Below are 14,704 nucleotides of genomic sequence, written 5' to 3' on the forward strand. Positions count from 1 at the left end.
CATTTGTTTGAATGTTGATTAATGTACATTGTCCCTTTTCAAATAAAATAAATTGAAATTGAAATCCTCTAGATGTTCAACATGAGAAACTTAAGGTTATTTTTCCCAAAATAGATATATAATGTTTTATAATAAAACTCTTCTCAGGGACATCCATATCCACACTTTTTTTCACACAATTTACAAACACAACTAAGATCAAGTCGTGTACAAGTTTATGGGATGTCCATATAAAGTCTTAAAATAAATTATCTAAATTTAAGGCCTTAAAAGTATTGTGATTGCAGTTTAGTCTTTAGAGCTATTATTTTTCCACCATGTGATGACAGGTTTCTTTGTGCTGCATGTCCACTCTTAGATTAATCCAGAACAGGGTTAATGCAATATGCATTCTGTCTGTTTTACTAAACACAGCTGAACTTCATGCCCCTCAACAGTTAATTTTGTGCTGTTCTTTTTCTTATACTGCCCGTTTTTTCATTAGCAATGTTCAACGGGAAATCTGCTAGTTTTACCAGCTTTGTTTCTTTTGTTTGGCTTTAAAATTGGTTTTAAATTAAATTCCAGGTAACATAAAAAGGTCTTCAACAGTCTTTAATGAATTATTTTACTTAAAAATGAAAAAACAGGAGAAAACAAGAAAGATCACTATCTCCCTGGTTACCAGTTGGAATGCATCTTTGGCCAACTATGCACTGTATAATGGAATTTTATGAAAAGGATTGTTTGATAGTGAATGGTTAACCTCTCAGACTCGTCTCATCACCATAGTGACAAATCATTAGCATCCACAGTGTGTTGTGGCGACTCTACAGGGTCGCTGTCTCTGCAGGCAGTTAATAACTCTGACATTAAGAGAAACAAGACCAGAACAGGGCTAATTACAGATGACTGCACTGGGATTCATAGTGAGAACTGTCTCCATTCTTGCACAATGTGTAGATTCATCTCAGTCATCCAGGTAAGATGCTGAATCCAGCATCTGATCCAGTTGAAGATGTTTCACCACTCATCCGATGAGTGGTGAAACACCCATCCGAGAGGCTTCTTCAGTTCTAGTGAGTGGTGGTGAATTCCCCGTCATTTAAAGGATAACGCTGGTGTTTTTTAATGCATTTCTTACCGTCAACAAATCGTAGGGAAATAACAAAATAAACAATGTGTTTGCTCTACTCCTGTTACTTTCTGACTTCCCACGTTCCCTTTTTAGCCGTCAACCCGGAAGTCATTGGCTCCAATTGTAAGCTAAAAACCTTTAAATACAGCTCACAAAGACATAGTTTCTATTTTAAATATCGCTAACTGTTACCACGAAAAGTCAGGCTGTTATTATTATTATTATAGTTATTACCAAATCAAATTAAAATGGGAACAAATTCTTCATTACGATGGGGACTATTTTCGGTGCTACGGAACTACTTTCCTGAGATGGAAAACGTGTTTACGTTCAGCTTTATTAAGTTGTTTGAGGAAAAAGTCGGCCGGCCCGGTGCATCACGATGATGAAATATGCTGCCAGAGCAGCAGCATGGCTCTGTGACGGGTTTTTAATCTTTTTTTAATACAATGGAGTTCTATGGCTGCTGGAACATGGCTGCATTGGGTATCGGCTACATGGACGAGACTTGTTGGCAAAACAAAATCATTGCTGATTTTGTTATTTTCATAGGATTTGTTGATGGTAAGAAATGCATTGAAAAACACCAGTGTCCTTATCCTTTAACCACTGTGGGTGATTCACACCATGAAGTCAGGTGATAGTCATGGAGGTCACATGACCGTCATGTGAGAGTCTTTCGAGTCACATGAGTGGAGGTGTGAATAGATGTGAAACTGTCGGGGTAAGATCTTGAAACCGGGCATTTTCCCTATGGTGACGCCCCTCCTCCAGGTTGTGAATGGGAGTAAGCTGGCGTGTTGTATGTAGTGGACAAGTGATGTCGCAGTCCCCCCCCCCAACCCAGACGTACTGGAATGCATTTAGATCGGAAGTCGGTAATACCAATTCGGAACTATCGACTTCCGACTTCCAATGGAATGCAGCATTAGCGCCTCTTTAAAACCATCCGTCATCTCAAATGCGTACATTATGATCCTCAAAGCTGTGTTTCTTGTCCTGTAGGTGAGTGTAAACCGCTGAGTCTTGACCTGAGGCGTTCGTGCTTCAGTGCTGCACCATGCATTGCAGGGCTGTTCAGTCTCACCGAAGTACAAGTCTGTACACTCCTCACTGCACTGCGTTAAGGAGGACATCTACGTCAAACTGGAGCGACCCTCACTAAACAGAGGGGTTGGGGCTGGCCGATCACTTGTCTGCTACATACAACGCTGTCATAACATCTTTACCTCATATTCACAAACACATATTGAAACAAGTGGAATTATCTCACGCCATTGGCAGAAATTTCACTGGTTTTCAGAAAAATAAGATTTTAAAACAGACATTTTTTAGCAATACTTGAGTGTGTCTCTCTCTGTCTGCCTGTCTATGCTATGAAATATAAAAAGCCACAGTGCTGTCCTGCATATAACAGTACTCTGTACAGCTAAAACCCTCCAACTGGGCCTGGAAGTGGAGAGCAGTCGGCAAAGTCACCAGGTTCCACACCACTAACCTAACAACTGGATTGATATTTACAGTTTACACTTTACATGTAAGTCATTTATCTTATCCAGAACAACTTCCAGTGGCATCAACAGCAGAATAAGCGTCATTTCCTAGATCACCAACATTACAAGCAACCAATAGTAAGGAGGTCAAAGGTCAGAGGTCACAGCCCCTTGACAATAGAGGGAACAAATATTCCTGTGTCCCAGGAATGATCATGGATGATGGAGAAAAGATGGAGTGAAAAGAGTTGATGAGAAAAGGTACAAAGGAGTTATTTTCTTAATTTGCAGGAGCATATCAGAGCAAGTAGAGCAGGATGGGAGAGGAGGGTGTGAAGTTATTTTAACCCTTTTTGAACAGATGGAATACTTCATGTCTCCCTCTTCCTTCTCAGATATGACCGTATGAGTTATAAAGAACAAAACAGTGCTGCTTTTACAACATTAGATATTAAGGCTCTCAAAGTCCCAACCAGCCCATCAAATACATCAAAAACAGCATTTTTAGTTGTTGTTTTTTGTTTGTTTTATAGTTTTATACTCCATAGACTCCATAGACGTGAAAGCAGGATAGGAACGACTAGATGAACCAAGGCTGTGACTCATCCAAAATGGCCGGCGTCTTTGAGGTGTGAGAAGCAGCAGTCAAGGGAAGCTTCTCGAGCTGCGAGTGAGATGAGTCAGGATCCCAGAAGCCATGGGGGTGGGAGGACATAACAAGACAGTTACCCACGATTCACAGCAGGGATTTAGCCAAAGAGACTGAAGTAGGGATGAGGGATAGGAGGCATTGTTGATATTTAGCGCGGCTTTGGTCTCATGTGCTGTAAATTATTCAGCGTCCAAGTCAAACTATTTAGATTTATGGTAGAGGTGCATGCAGTGGTGTAGTGCAGGGTATACGCAGGTATTCGGCGTATACCTACTTATTTTTCAGTTGGCATTGCGTATACCCACTTCTAAATCCCCTCTGATGCGCATCATTACCTCCGCCAAGGAGGTTATGTTTTCGGTGCCGTTTGTTTGTTTGTCTGTTTGCTTGTCTGTTAGCAGGATTATGGAAAAACTACTAGCCCGATTTTCATGAAACTTTGTGGAAGGGTGTAGCATGGGCCAAGGAAGAACCCATTAAATTTTGGAGCGGATCCGGATCCGACTCACGAACAAGCAATAATAGCACGAACCTTGGCGGAGGACTGCGCTCTCCGAGTGCCCTTCTAGTTCAGTAGTGTGCTGCAAATTTTTGGGTGGACCGCAGCAGCAGGGCCAGCCCTATAAACGCGAATGTCTGTCACTGACTGAGTGATGAAGTTACACCATTGGTTGGCACATCATAGGCTCACAGAGCCAGAAATTTAAGTTTCGTTTTCTCCGCCATCTTGTTTCTCCGCTGAGATCAGGAGCCCGTTTCTCCCACACAGTAAGCAGGCTGACCAATATCATGCATGTAAGCTGAAGCCAACTGAAGCTAAAGTAGAATCTATACAATTATATCATATCATTATTATTTCGATATCAAATATCGACGCAAGCCTGGTTTACACTTCCAATTGGCATAGCCACTGGACTAGAGGAGCAAGTAGGGGTCACCTCAAGACCAAGAACCAACCTACTCAAATTGTACAGGTCAATCATTATCTCCAAGGCCAACAGTAAATTTCCATTCAAAAAATATGTTAAAAACACCTAGTAGTAGTGACCAAATGATTGGACAGTGATTCACAACAATAAACTGTAAACACACGTTCGCTCACTCTCTTTTATATTTGTTCTCTAGCTTGTGCTCTTGCCTGCTAAGTTGCTCTTTTCTCTCTCTCTCTCTCTCTCTGATCATGTTACAGCCAGATCGATGCAGTGGCTGCATCTCTGCTGCTCTCGTTGGTACATTTTCCTCCACTGTATTGCAAACTGATCCTGTCTCTCCACTGGCAGTGTTGACCTCTCATTGTTAGACAGCTGACTCACACATAGAGGCTGCTGCCCTGCTTTTGCACTGCATGGGTCAATGTCAGCTGTACTGTAGTATAATACTTTCGCATTAGGCCGTGTTTGCACTATTCCACATTTTTTTGAAGTAAAATTGCTGCCTCAACCAAATTATGCTGATAATGAAAAGTGAGTTTGATTCCATAAAGTAGTACTAAACTAGTACTAACTACTATAACACTACTATACTGTACTGATGTCCAACTGTCACTTTCTCATTTTCAGTACACAGTAACAACTACTACCAACTTTACAACCGCTACTTTCTCCATTTTCATTCTGCTTCTTGTTGTTGTCCTAAACTTTGCCTCTGCTTCGTTGTGATTGGCTGGTCACCTCCTCTTCATTGTGATTGGTCGGTCCTGGTCTCCGCTAAAATATAGAATTTTTGTCAGCTGTATAAAATGCTCTGGTCTGCCTAAAAAGATCCCAAGCACAGCGTGTTTTCCAAAGTGACCGCTTTTTTCCCCATTGACTTTAATGTAAAAAAGCTTGAAAGTTTGAAAAAACGGAATAGTGTGAACGCGGCCGTACTGTATTAATATGTGGTGTGAACAAATGTGGGCCATGGCCAGTTTCGCGAACCACTTGGTAACCTTGCTGCCAATTTTGATATATTCTCCTCTCCCACAACAACATCTGTTTGGTTTTTGGAAGTGCCTTGATGGCACAATCATAAAATCATAAAATTGGTGTGTACTGCTCACTAACACCTCCCATGGTACGTTTTGGTGGGAACAGACAAAGAAATGAGGCAGGACAGTTCTAAAAGTTGAACTTTTGCTGACCTGCTTGGTGTATCGGATGTATGCTGGATTCACTAGTTGACCCTAAGGATTCAGAATAGGTCCTAAAGCATGCATTTGACATTTGATGTTCTCTCCCATACAGAAAAAGAGGTAGAATGGCACTGGTATTGGGGCTAGAATCTGGGAATCCTAGTGAATGGTGAGTCAATTCCACCCAGTCTCAAATCCCTTCCCTCCTGGCTCACCAATGGCAGAATGACCTTTGACCTTCCCACTTCAGTCAGGACAGCAGAGTCACTCCCCATCCTCCATCGTAGACTGAAAACTAATTTCTTCAAGAAGAATCTCATCTTAACCTCTCCCAATGAATCATATCTTCTCTCTCATGCGTTCCTCCTCTAATTGCTCAAATTTGCTGTCATCAAAAGAAATCTCTTTTCTTTTTTTTAGCTCTTACATGATCATTCTGTGGTCACAAGAATGTCACAAGGCACTAAGAGGCTTTGACCCTTGGCCTCCTACTATTGGTGACTTGTAATGTTGGTGATCTAGGAACTGAAGCTTATTTTGCTTTTGATTATTAGTCTCTCTGGATAAGATAAGATAAGATGAAATGTTAATGATCCTCATGGGGAAATTGGGTAAAAGCATTAGCTAGGTGCATCAAATATAAGTAGCAGTTGCCTCATGCTGTCTGTCCTTGGCTTTCTGTCTTTCCAGGTGACTTTCACAAAGAGGAAGTTTGGTCTGATGAAGAAGGCCTACGAGTTGAGTGTTCTGTGTGACTGTGAAATCGCCCTCATCATCTTCAACAGCTCCAACAAGCTGTTTCAGTACGCCAGCACCGACATGGACAAAGTCCTACTGAAATACACAGAGTACAACGAACCCCACGAGAGCAGAACCAACTCAGACATTGTAGAGGTGAGCACCAGCGCCGCATTTGTTTCATTTAGTTTAGTGGAGACGGTCAGATTGTTGGATGTTGGACGCTGCTTCTACGGTCAAACGTCTTTCACCGAAAACTGAAAAGGATAAACATGTTGGAAATGATTTTTCATGTATGATCTTTCACTGCTTCCATCATCTGCCATTTCAACAAATGGCGTTGTGAAAGTAATCTCACTTTGTACAGTAAAACCAGCCAAATCTGACGCAGTGGTACACAGTGTAAAATACAGTGTAGAGGTTGCTAGAGGCTGCCAGTCTTCTCAGTGATGGTGTCGTTTGTTTCTAGTAATTATCTCTCAGAATTAGTATGGTAATGATTTATTGATGTTAAAATGCTACACATAGCACCTTTAATCCCTAAATAACAAGTACTGGAAATAAATCCGATCCAATTTGTGACCATTCGTTTATGGGGCCAGTCTCTCTGACTACTAAGCTCACAACCACTTTCAAAATGTAATGAAATAGAAATCTCTGTGATATGTGACCTGCTAATAGCAGGGTGAAAGCACAAGACAACCAGATCTGTGTGTTCAGATCTGCATCTGGAACATAGCATGCTAGTTTGTCATTAGAGAGCTTTATCCAGATACATATGATAGATAAAATCAGGCAAAACCGTCTTACTGTTTAGTCTGGTTTTTGTGTAGAAAATGTGACAAAAACCTTCTATCTCTATCCTTAGCTCTTATTCTATTTCTATTACTCGCACCTCTCTCTTACGTGATCATTCTACAGTTACCTTTGCACTCCTTGTTTTTGGCTGCTTGTCATTTTTTGGTGATCAAGGAATTGAAGCAAATTCTACTGTTGCACTCATTATAAATCACTCTGTTGTCAGCCAAATTCCTAAAATGTAGAACATGTATCACATCCAGTGTCCATAAACTCTCAGGAAACAGGTCTAGGGATGCTATTTATATTTTTGTATTTCAGAAGAATGTGTACAAGCCTTGAGAATTAGATTTAGATCCTGGACTTTTAGTCTAATTCTTAATAGGTGTGTTCAATGTTTGGATTTAACCTGACAGGGTAAATTATCAAACCACTGTTGATGTAAAATGATACACGTAAAAGTTGGATGGATAGATCCTATTCAAATGTTTACAAACCCTGTAACAATGCATTATGTAATAACACTGCATTATGTAATAACATGACAAAATGTAATACATTTTCACTTCATTATGTAATAACACCCGCATTTTGTAATAATCTGCCGCATTTTGTAATACACAGCCTGAACGCAATATGTAATAAATTTCCCCGCATTTTGTAATAAATTATTACATATTGCGGTGGTTATTTGTCATACACAGTGGCAATTCAAGCTGCTTTACAAAGATTAAAAGATTTATAAGAACAATGAATAAATAAATAGTGGTGTAGATAAAAACAAGATTTAAAATAAGTTTAACATTTTTTAAAGAACTCAAATAATTCAACTTAACTAAAAGCATCCATGAACAGTATGGTTTTGAGTCCTGATCAATCAATCAATCAAGTTTTTATTTGTCACGTGTAATCATTCAGGTACAATCACAATGAAATGTAATCCCGTCAGTTCTGATTCAAAAGTTTCGAGGATTAGGCTACTTTTAAGATCGACAGGGAGTCTGTTTCAGAGATGCGCAGCATAGTGACTAAAGGTTGCTTCACCAAGTTTAGCCCTGGCACTGGGCACTACTAGCAGCCCACTTCCACTTGACCTGAGAGGCCTGGCCGGAGTGTACTCCTTAAACATGTCTGTAATGTATTTGGTCCCACTCCATGAATTGATTTATAAACAAGCAGCATTGCCTTATATTCAATTCTGTGGCTGACAGGAAGCCAGTGTAGTGACTTAAGAATCGGGGTGATGTGGTCTGACCTTTTGGTCCCTGTAAGAACTCTAGCAGCTGCATTTTGAATAAGCTGAAGCTTTTTGATGGTCTTTTTGGGGAGCTCTGTCAAAAGACCATTGCAGCAGTCTGCTAGAAATAAAAGCGTGAATGAGTTTTTCCAGGTCGGCTTTTGACATGAGGTCCCTGAGTTTGGCTGTATTTGTAAGATGATAAAAAGCTGATCTTGTTACTGCTTTTATGTGGCTATTTAGACTAAGATCAGAGTCAACTATAACGCCGGTCTAATTTAATATTTGGGAAGTTTAATTTAGCTTAATTGTTAAAAATATAACGTGTATAGATGAAGACATCCATTTTGGTTGGTTATTACATAATGCACTGTATTATTACATTTTCATCATAAAAAAAGTGCAACTCCCGCATTTTGTACTAACCACCGCAATATGTAATAATTTATTACAAAATGCAGGGAAATTTATTACATATTGCGTTCAGACTGTGTATTACAAAATGCGGCAGATTATTACAAAATGCGGGGAAATTTATTACATATTGCGTTCAGGCTGTGTATTACAAAATGCGGCAGATTATTACAAAATGCGGGTGTTATTACATAATGAAGTGAAAATGTATTACATTTTGTCGGGTTATTACATAATGCGGTGTTATTACATAATGCGTTGTTACAAACCCTTTTTGTGGATGATAGGTTGGCCAATTTGACTGATTCCCTCAAGCAGGAAAAAATAAGATACAACATTTTTCATTCTAACTATGTAGACCTACCCCTGGCTATGGTGTGAGTGACTGTCAACCAGCGTAGAACTGTCAGTATGCCCCATGACACACAGGGGGGAGGATTGTGGAGGCGGCCGCATCCTCTGTTGATGCCAGGTACTGGCTGGTGGATGACCCCTCCTCTCGTAGCCAAACTGTCCCTGTGGTTCGCTGCCAATTTCTGTTTGGCTCTTTGCCTAATATCATTGAACCGTTTCCTATATTGGTCAATGGTGGCAATGGTGCTAAGACCAGAGCAACATGTTAACCAAATGTGGTATATTCTCCCAACTTAATTTAACATAATCTGCCCTCTGCGGCATATTTAAGGTATTTAAGCTTTTGCAGCAGAACCACACCGGACTGTCATTTAACTCTTTTTTATTGTTTTCAGTCATTAACAGTCTACAGTATAGTGTATACAGTGGGTAAAAGAAAGGGACAATACCAATGTCAGGTAAGAGACAGTCCACTGTATACTAAGCGGTACACAGATTTAGTTCAGATCAATGTAGGCTACAATATATATGTCTTTAATCCAGCTGGAGAAAGATGGAAGAGACTGGTGTTTCCATGGACGGAGAATAGGATGTCTTGCTATAGGAGAGCAATGAAAGCTACAATAGTGTGGGCTTTGTTAGGTAAGGAGAGAATCTCAGTGGTGAAGCCGAAAAGGATACAGATAGGGCACATACCATGTAACCGCAATGTTCTGGGGACGGGGACCTTTGTCGCATGTCGTCCTCTCTCTTTTCCCCAGTCTTTCCTGTCTCTCTCCACTGTCAGCTATCAATTAAAGGCAACCTGGAGGACCACTTTAAATTGAATCAGACACAGGAATGATATTTATAGTAAGTGCAGAGCAACCTCCCATTGGTCGTCTGATAATTCGGTCCCTAAATCTGTGTCCCATATTCTTTTGATGTAGATAGTGGGTGAAGGTGCAACATTGTTAATCATACAGATGCAATATAAGGCCTCTGCAACCAGGGTTCAGAGAGAGAATCTGATCAATAGTGCAATATGGGGGTAATTCTGGAAAATCACAAACAATTTTCTGAACATGTCTGCTTTGGAGGTTTCTGTAGAAGTGAGGTTTTGGCAATTCATAAGCATGAGATAGGTAAATTATGCAAACTTATCACCAGTGAACAAGTCCTTTATTGACCTAATACCTTTATACCACTGACTAAAAGTTGAGCCTGAAAGAGAGGGCGGAAAGTAGGAATTATTTTTAACTGGGGAGCAAATAAGTTCCACAAAGCCTGATATGTTTTGCGAGCTCAGGCCAAATCGTAATTGTGTTGGGAACTACAATGTTAGTGCTAAATTTACTATCTAGAGAAGACAGAGGAGCACAAATTACAGAGCTCAAGTGATAATGACTGGAAGCGAATTCCATCCGAAACCAGGATACCATCTCCTCCCCTGAGCACTTCTGGACCCAAGCAAGAATGTTTGGTGTGTTACAAGGCCAATAACAATAAAAATTGGAAGAGCAAGCCACCAAAGGATTTCGGTCTTTGTAATTAACTTTTTTTTAATTATTATTCTGTGTGCTTTATTCCCCCATAATAAAGTGATGATGTGTTTTTTCAAGCAAGTTGAAAAAGGACTTTCTGATTAAAATAGGGATAGAGAAATTTGGGGAACACAATCATTTTGATGAGGTTGACCCTCCCCACAAGATAGTGGGAGGTTGGACACTGGGCCATGGCTTGCTTACATTTTTCAAATAAAACATCAAAGTTCTTAGAGAAAAGTGATGAGAAAGCTCAAGTAACCTCAACACCTAGGGACTTAAAGCCACTATTGACTCTTCTGAAAGGGAAGAAGCTGGGAGGAAGTGATTGAGTACTATATCATTGAGGGGGAAAAATTCACTTTTTTTGAATATTTCATTTAATCCCTAAAATTTACCAAATTGGTCAAGAGGGTTTAGAATACTGTATGAGGGAGAGAGGCGAGAGGGTCAGAGACATATAGCAAGACGTCGTCTACATAGAAGGCAAATTTGTGTACATGTGTCTATTCAAAATGAAGCCTGTTTGGTCGGGAGAGCTAATCCTTGGCTTTCTATGTGAACCCTTGGACAACAGTTTAAAGTTTAACGTGTGCTATGTGGAGATTTGCTTGAGACATAATGATATAAACAAATATCCACACACGCGGGCCAGCTGTGTTGCTGTTTTCACCTCTTTTCTAAAGCTTGTTGTCAAAATTATTTACAAATGTGTTGCAGTTTCTGTCACCCTCTAGTGGTCGGAAATCACTTAGTGCAGCTTTAAGTCACGGGATTGGACAGTAACAAGAAACATAAAACACGGTTGTAGTCTTTTCTTCCTAGTGGCTTGCCATAAAGTCTCAGGAGGTGGGCCAGAGGAAAGGGACTCAGTAAACATAACTTGTAGTAAGGGAGTTCTGTCATGAGCCCATCAGGGTCAGGTGATTTATTTCTCTGTAATGATGTAATGGCATCCTGAATCTCTTTGGTGAAGATGGCTGAGCCGAGAGTGGGGTTTTGTCCAGTAGATACTGAGAGAAGAGTCAGATTCTCAAAAAAGGATTCAGGGAGATGAACATTCACAGATGTATAAAGTTGAATAGTTGAACTGTTTAAAATCCAAGTTCAGTGTTGTAGTGTCGTATTGTAGCAAGCTTTCCTAAGCTGCTGTGTAGTATGGTCAGTGGAAAGCAAATCAAATCCTGATTGTAAATAAAACCTTTCTTTGAAATGATTTGGGGAGGGCTAAATTGATCTTGATCTAGATCAATTTAGAGTTCTTTTCTTTCTTAGCTTTTAAGGAGAAGCTGTCCTTGTAAGAAAGCTTTAAGGGTTTCGCATAAAGTGGAGTGTAAGATTTATGGAGAGGTGTTATTTTCCAGGAAGAGATTGATTTGAGCCAAAATAAATTCCACAAATTGTTTGTCTGCTAATAAAAGAGGATTAAGTCTCCAGACCAGGGTGGTGGGAGGACTGAAAAAACAATTTAAAGGAAATGGCATAATGTCAGCAGGTCTGATATAGAGAGGCTATGGTATGAGCAGGAGTCGACATTTGGTAATAGTCTGTTGTCCAGGAGGAAGTAGTCTATTCGAGTGTATGCATGGTGAACCCTAGAGAAGGAGTAGCCTTTTTTTGTCAGGGAATTTCAATCTCAGTAAGTTTGAGAGACCATGTTGATTAATGAAATCGTTAATAACTTTCGCAGATTTATTGTGAGTTTGGGGATACAGTGATGATCTGTCTAGACAGGAGTTTAAAGTACAGTTGAAATCACCACAGATTCCAAGATTGTAGTTATGCTCGTTTGGAATGGTTGAAGACAACTTGGTAAAGTAATTACAGTTGTCCCAGTTTGGGGCATAAACATTGACCAGAATCATAAATCCCACCTTCTGAAAGCAGAGGCTCAGAGGTTGAAGAAGCATCCAGAGATGAAGAGTAACTCAGAGGAGGATCTGCACTGTCCCACTGCTCTCCAGCAATGTCCCAGGACCCTACCCTGCTACCCTCTTCACCTCAGCAGCCTCTCCAAAGATGAGGACCCTGAGAGACAGTCTTGCCAAGCTGGAGAGAGAGACGATACGCTCTTTAAAGAGGACACAGTCAGAACCAGAGCCAGCAATGCCAGACTCTGGAATATCAGTTGGACGAGATGAGGAGCAAGAGCACTACTACTGACAACCACACAAACACAATACAGTCACAATACACCCACGACAAGCCTGCATACGAACACACACAAATATTTCCTCCCCAGCAGCCACCCCAGTCCCTCCTAGTGCTCCAAAAGAGATTAGCCACACCAACACAAAGTGATGGAATCCACAACCTCCAATGTTCCCAGCAGCAACACACAGAAAGGGCAGCATGGAAAAGCGAGTGTTGTCATCATGTGTGACTCCAATGGGAAACACCTGGATCAGAGAAGTCTGTTTCCAGGGAGAGCAGTGAGGAAGCTGTGGTGTCCCACCACTCAGTCTGCCCTTAGACTGCTGACAGAGGAAACACTGGGAGAGCCCTCCCACATCAATCTACACACTCTGGGACCAGTGACCTCAGCACCAGGAGGGTGGATGTGGCCAAAGCTCTGACCAGTGTGGTGAAGACAGCCACACAGACATTTCCAACAGCCAAGGTCATCCTCTCCACCCTTCTGCCCCAGATGGATGTACCCCAGAGGATCATCCACAGGATAAATATGGAGATCTCCGACCCCTAACCCTAACCCAAACCCAAATGTGCACATAGCATATCACCCCAACAGGCTCCCAGTTTTTAAGTCACTCGGGTTCCATTTTTTGGGCAGGAGAGCCAGAACTGCCCGTGGACAGCTCAACAGCAACACCCCTGCCTCAACGCTTTCGCACAAAACGCAAAACAAGTCCTGACCAATAGTGTCCCAGAAGTCCTTATAGAATTCTACGGGCAGACCAAGAGAGGGAAAGAGAAATAGAGAGAAAGTAGAGAGTAAATAGAGAGAAAAAGAGTTGGAGAGAAAGAGAGGGGGAGAAAGTAGAAAAAAAGTAGAACAATGAAATAGAGAAAGAGAGAGAGACCTCTCTGACCCAGAAAGCTTCGAGAAGGAAGACGGGAGAGGCTTGGCCATGGCGGATCTGGTCCAACTGTCATGGCCTCCTGTTCTTTATTCATTTTATATATTAGACATTTTCCATTTTAACATTTTTGTCGCTTTACATTTTTTTTGTTCTTTATTGTGCCTCCACCATGTTACATAAGGCATTTACATTAATTTATGCATTTCATTGAAGAGACACAATTTTTTTCACATTAAATTGTGGATTTTAAATTTTTTTCTGTTTTTAAAATTCACAGTTTTTTGAATTTTTAAATATTTTACATGTATAGATTTTAGTCCTTTGTATCGGCCTGTCTGTTTTTCATGTCTGTCACATGCAATATCTCTATCAATTACACAGATGGGCCAAGGTGCAACAATTACAGGTCAAATCAAGATGACATATTTGTTACCGTTGCCTTGTTACTTTAAAAACCCGCTGTTCTTTGGCTTGCTGGTTAGCTATGGTGATGCAAACCAAAGCAAAGTATGTGAAACAACAGCTAGCCCCAGCCAGGCTGAACAGAGCTAATGGAGGCAAGGCATTACTCTGCACTGATTCATTTTAATTAATTCTAGTTAATTCTAATCTCCTCTACTCTGCTGTTGAAAACTCTGCTACTTTCTGGTTGGTTCTGTTAGTACTTCTATTTACTCAGTACTTCATCTGATGCATTTGATTTGATTTGATTTGATTTGATTTGATTTGATTTGATTTGATTTGGGAAATAGATAAATACATTATAAAAAACAGTTCATGTGTCCTTGACCCCAGAGGATAACACAAATGTTACATAAAGCACTCATTTCCAATGTCCTCAATGGAAGACTAAATAAGAATAACTTGACACAAAACACAACAACTTTCAGTAATTGTAGCAGCTCTAAGCCTGGCCAAAACCAAGGGTGAATTTTGAAGCCAATGTGGCAGTTCCTCGAATGTCCACTAGGGGCTGGCTGCAAACAGACTCCAGACCCGGCCAACACCATGCAAGTCAATGGGACCACAGCCCAGCTTCTCTCTAAAAATATAAAGTCAATATATTTTTTCCACAAGAGGTTATGGCCTCAGTTGCTACTTCCACTTACAGCGACTATAAATACAATCTCTAGGCTTCAAAACAGCCCTTCAGAAGCCAGTGGGTGAACACACTTACTACGTCCATGTTTTTCTACAGTCTCTGGTCTCAACCTGACAGGCTTT

General features: G+C 40.7%; 1 protein-coding gene across 4 annotated transcripts in view; it reads left to right on the top strand.

Moving 5' to 3' along the window:
* LOC139911363 (myocyte-specific enhancer factor 2A-like) overlaps positions 1 to 14,704 on the top strand; it is a 62,746-nt gene that overhangs the window by 18,094 nt on the left and 29,948 nt on the right. For all 4 annotated transcript variants that reach the window (XM_078282786.1, XM_078282795.1, XM_078282790.1 and 1 more), the window contains exon 3: positions 6,066 to 6,269. In XM_078282786.1, coding sequence (XP_078138912.1) covers positions 6,066 to 6,269 — 204 coding nt within the window. The remainder of the gene's footprint in view (positions 1 to 6,065; positions 6,270 to 14,704) is intronic.

This window comes from Centroberyx gerrardi, chromosome 1 (assembly GCF_048128805.1).
Source record: "Centroberyx gerrardi isolate f3 chromosome 1, fCenGer3.hap1.cur.20231027, whole genome shotgun sequence".
In the NCBI taxonomy this organism is placed as follows: Eukaryota; Metazoa; Chordata; class Actinopteri; order Beryciformes; family Berycidae; genus Centroberyx; species Centroberyx gerrardi.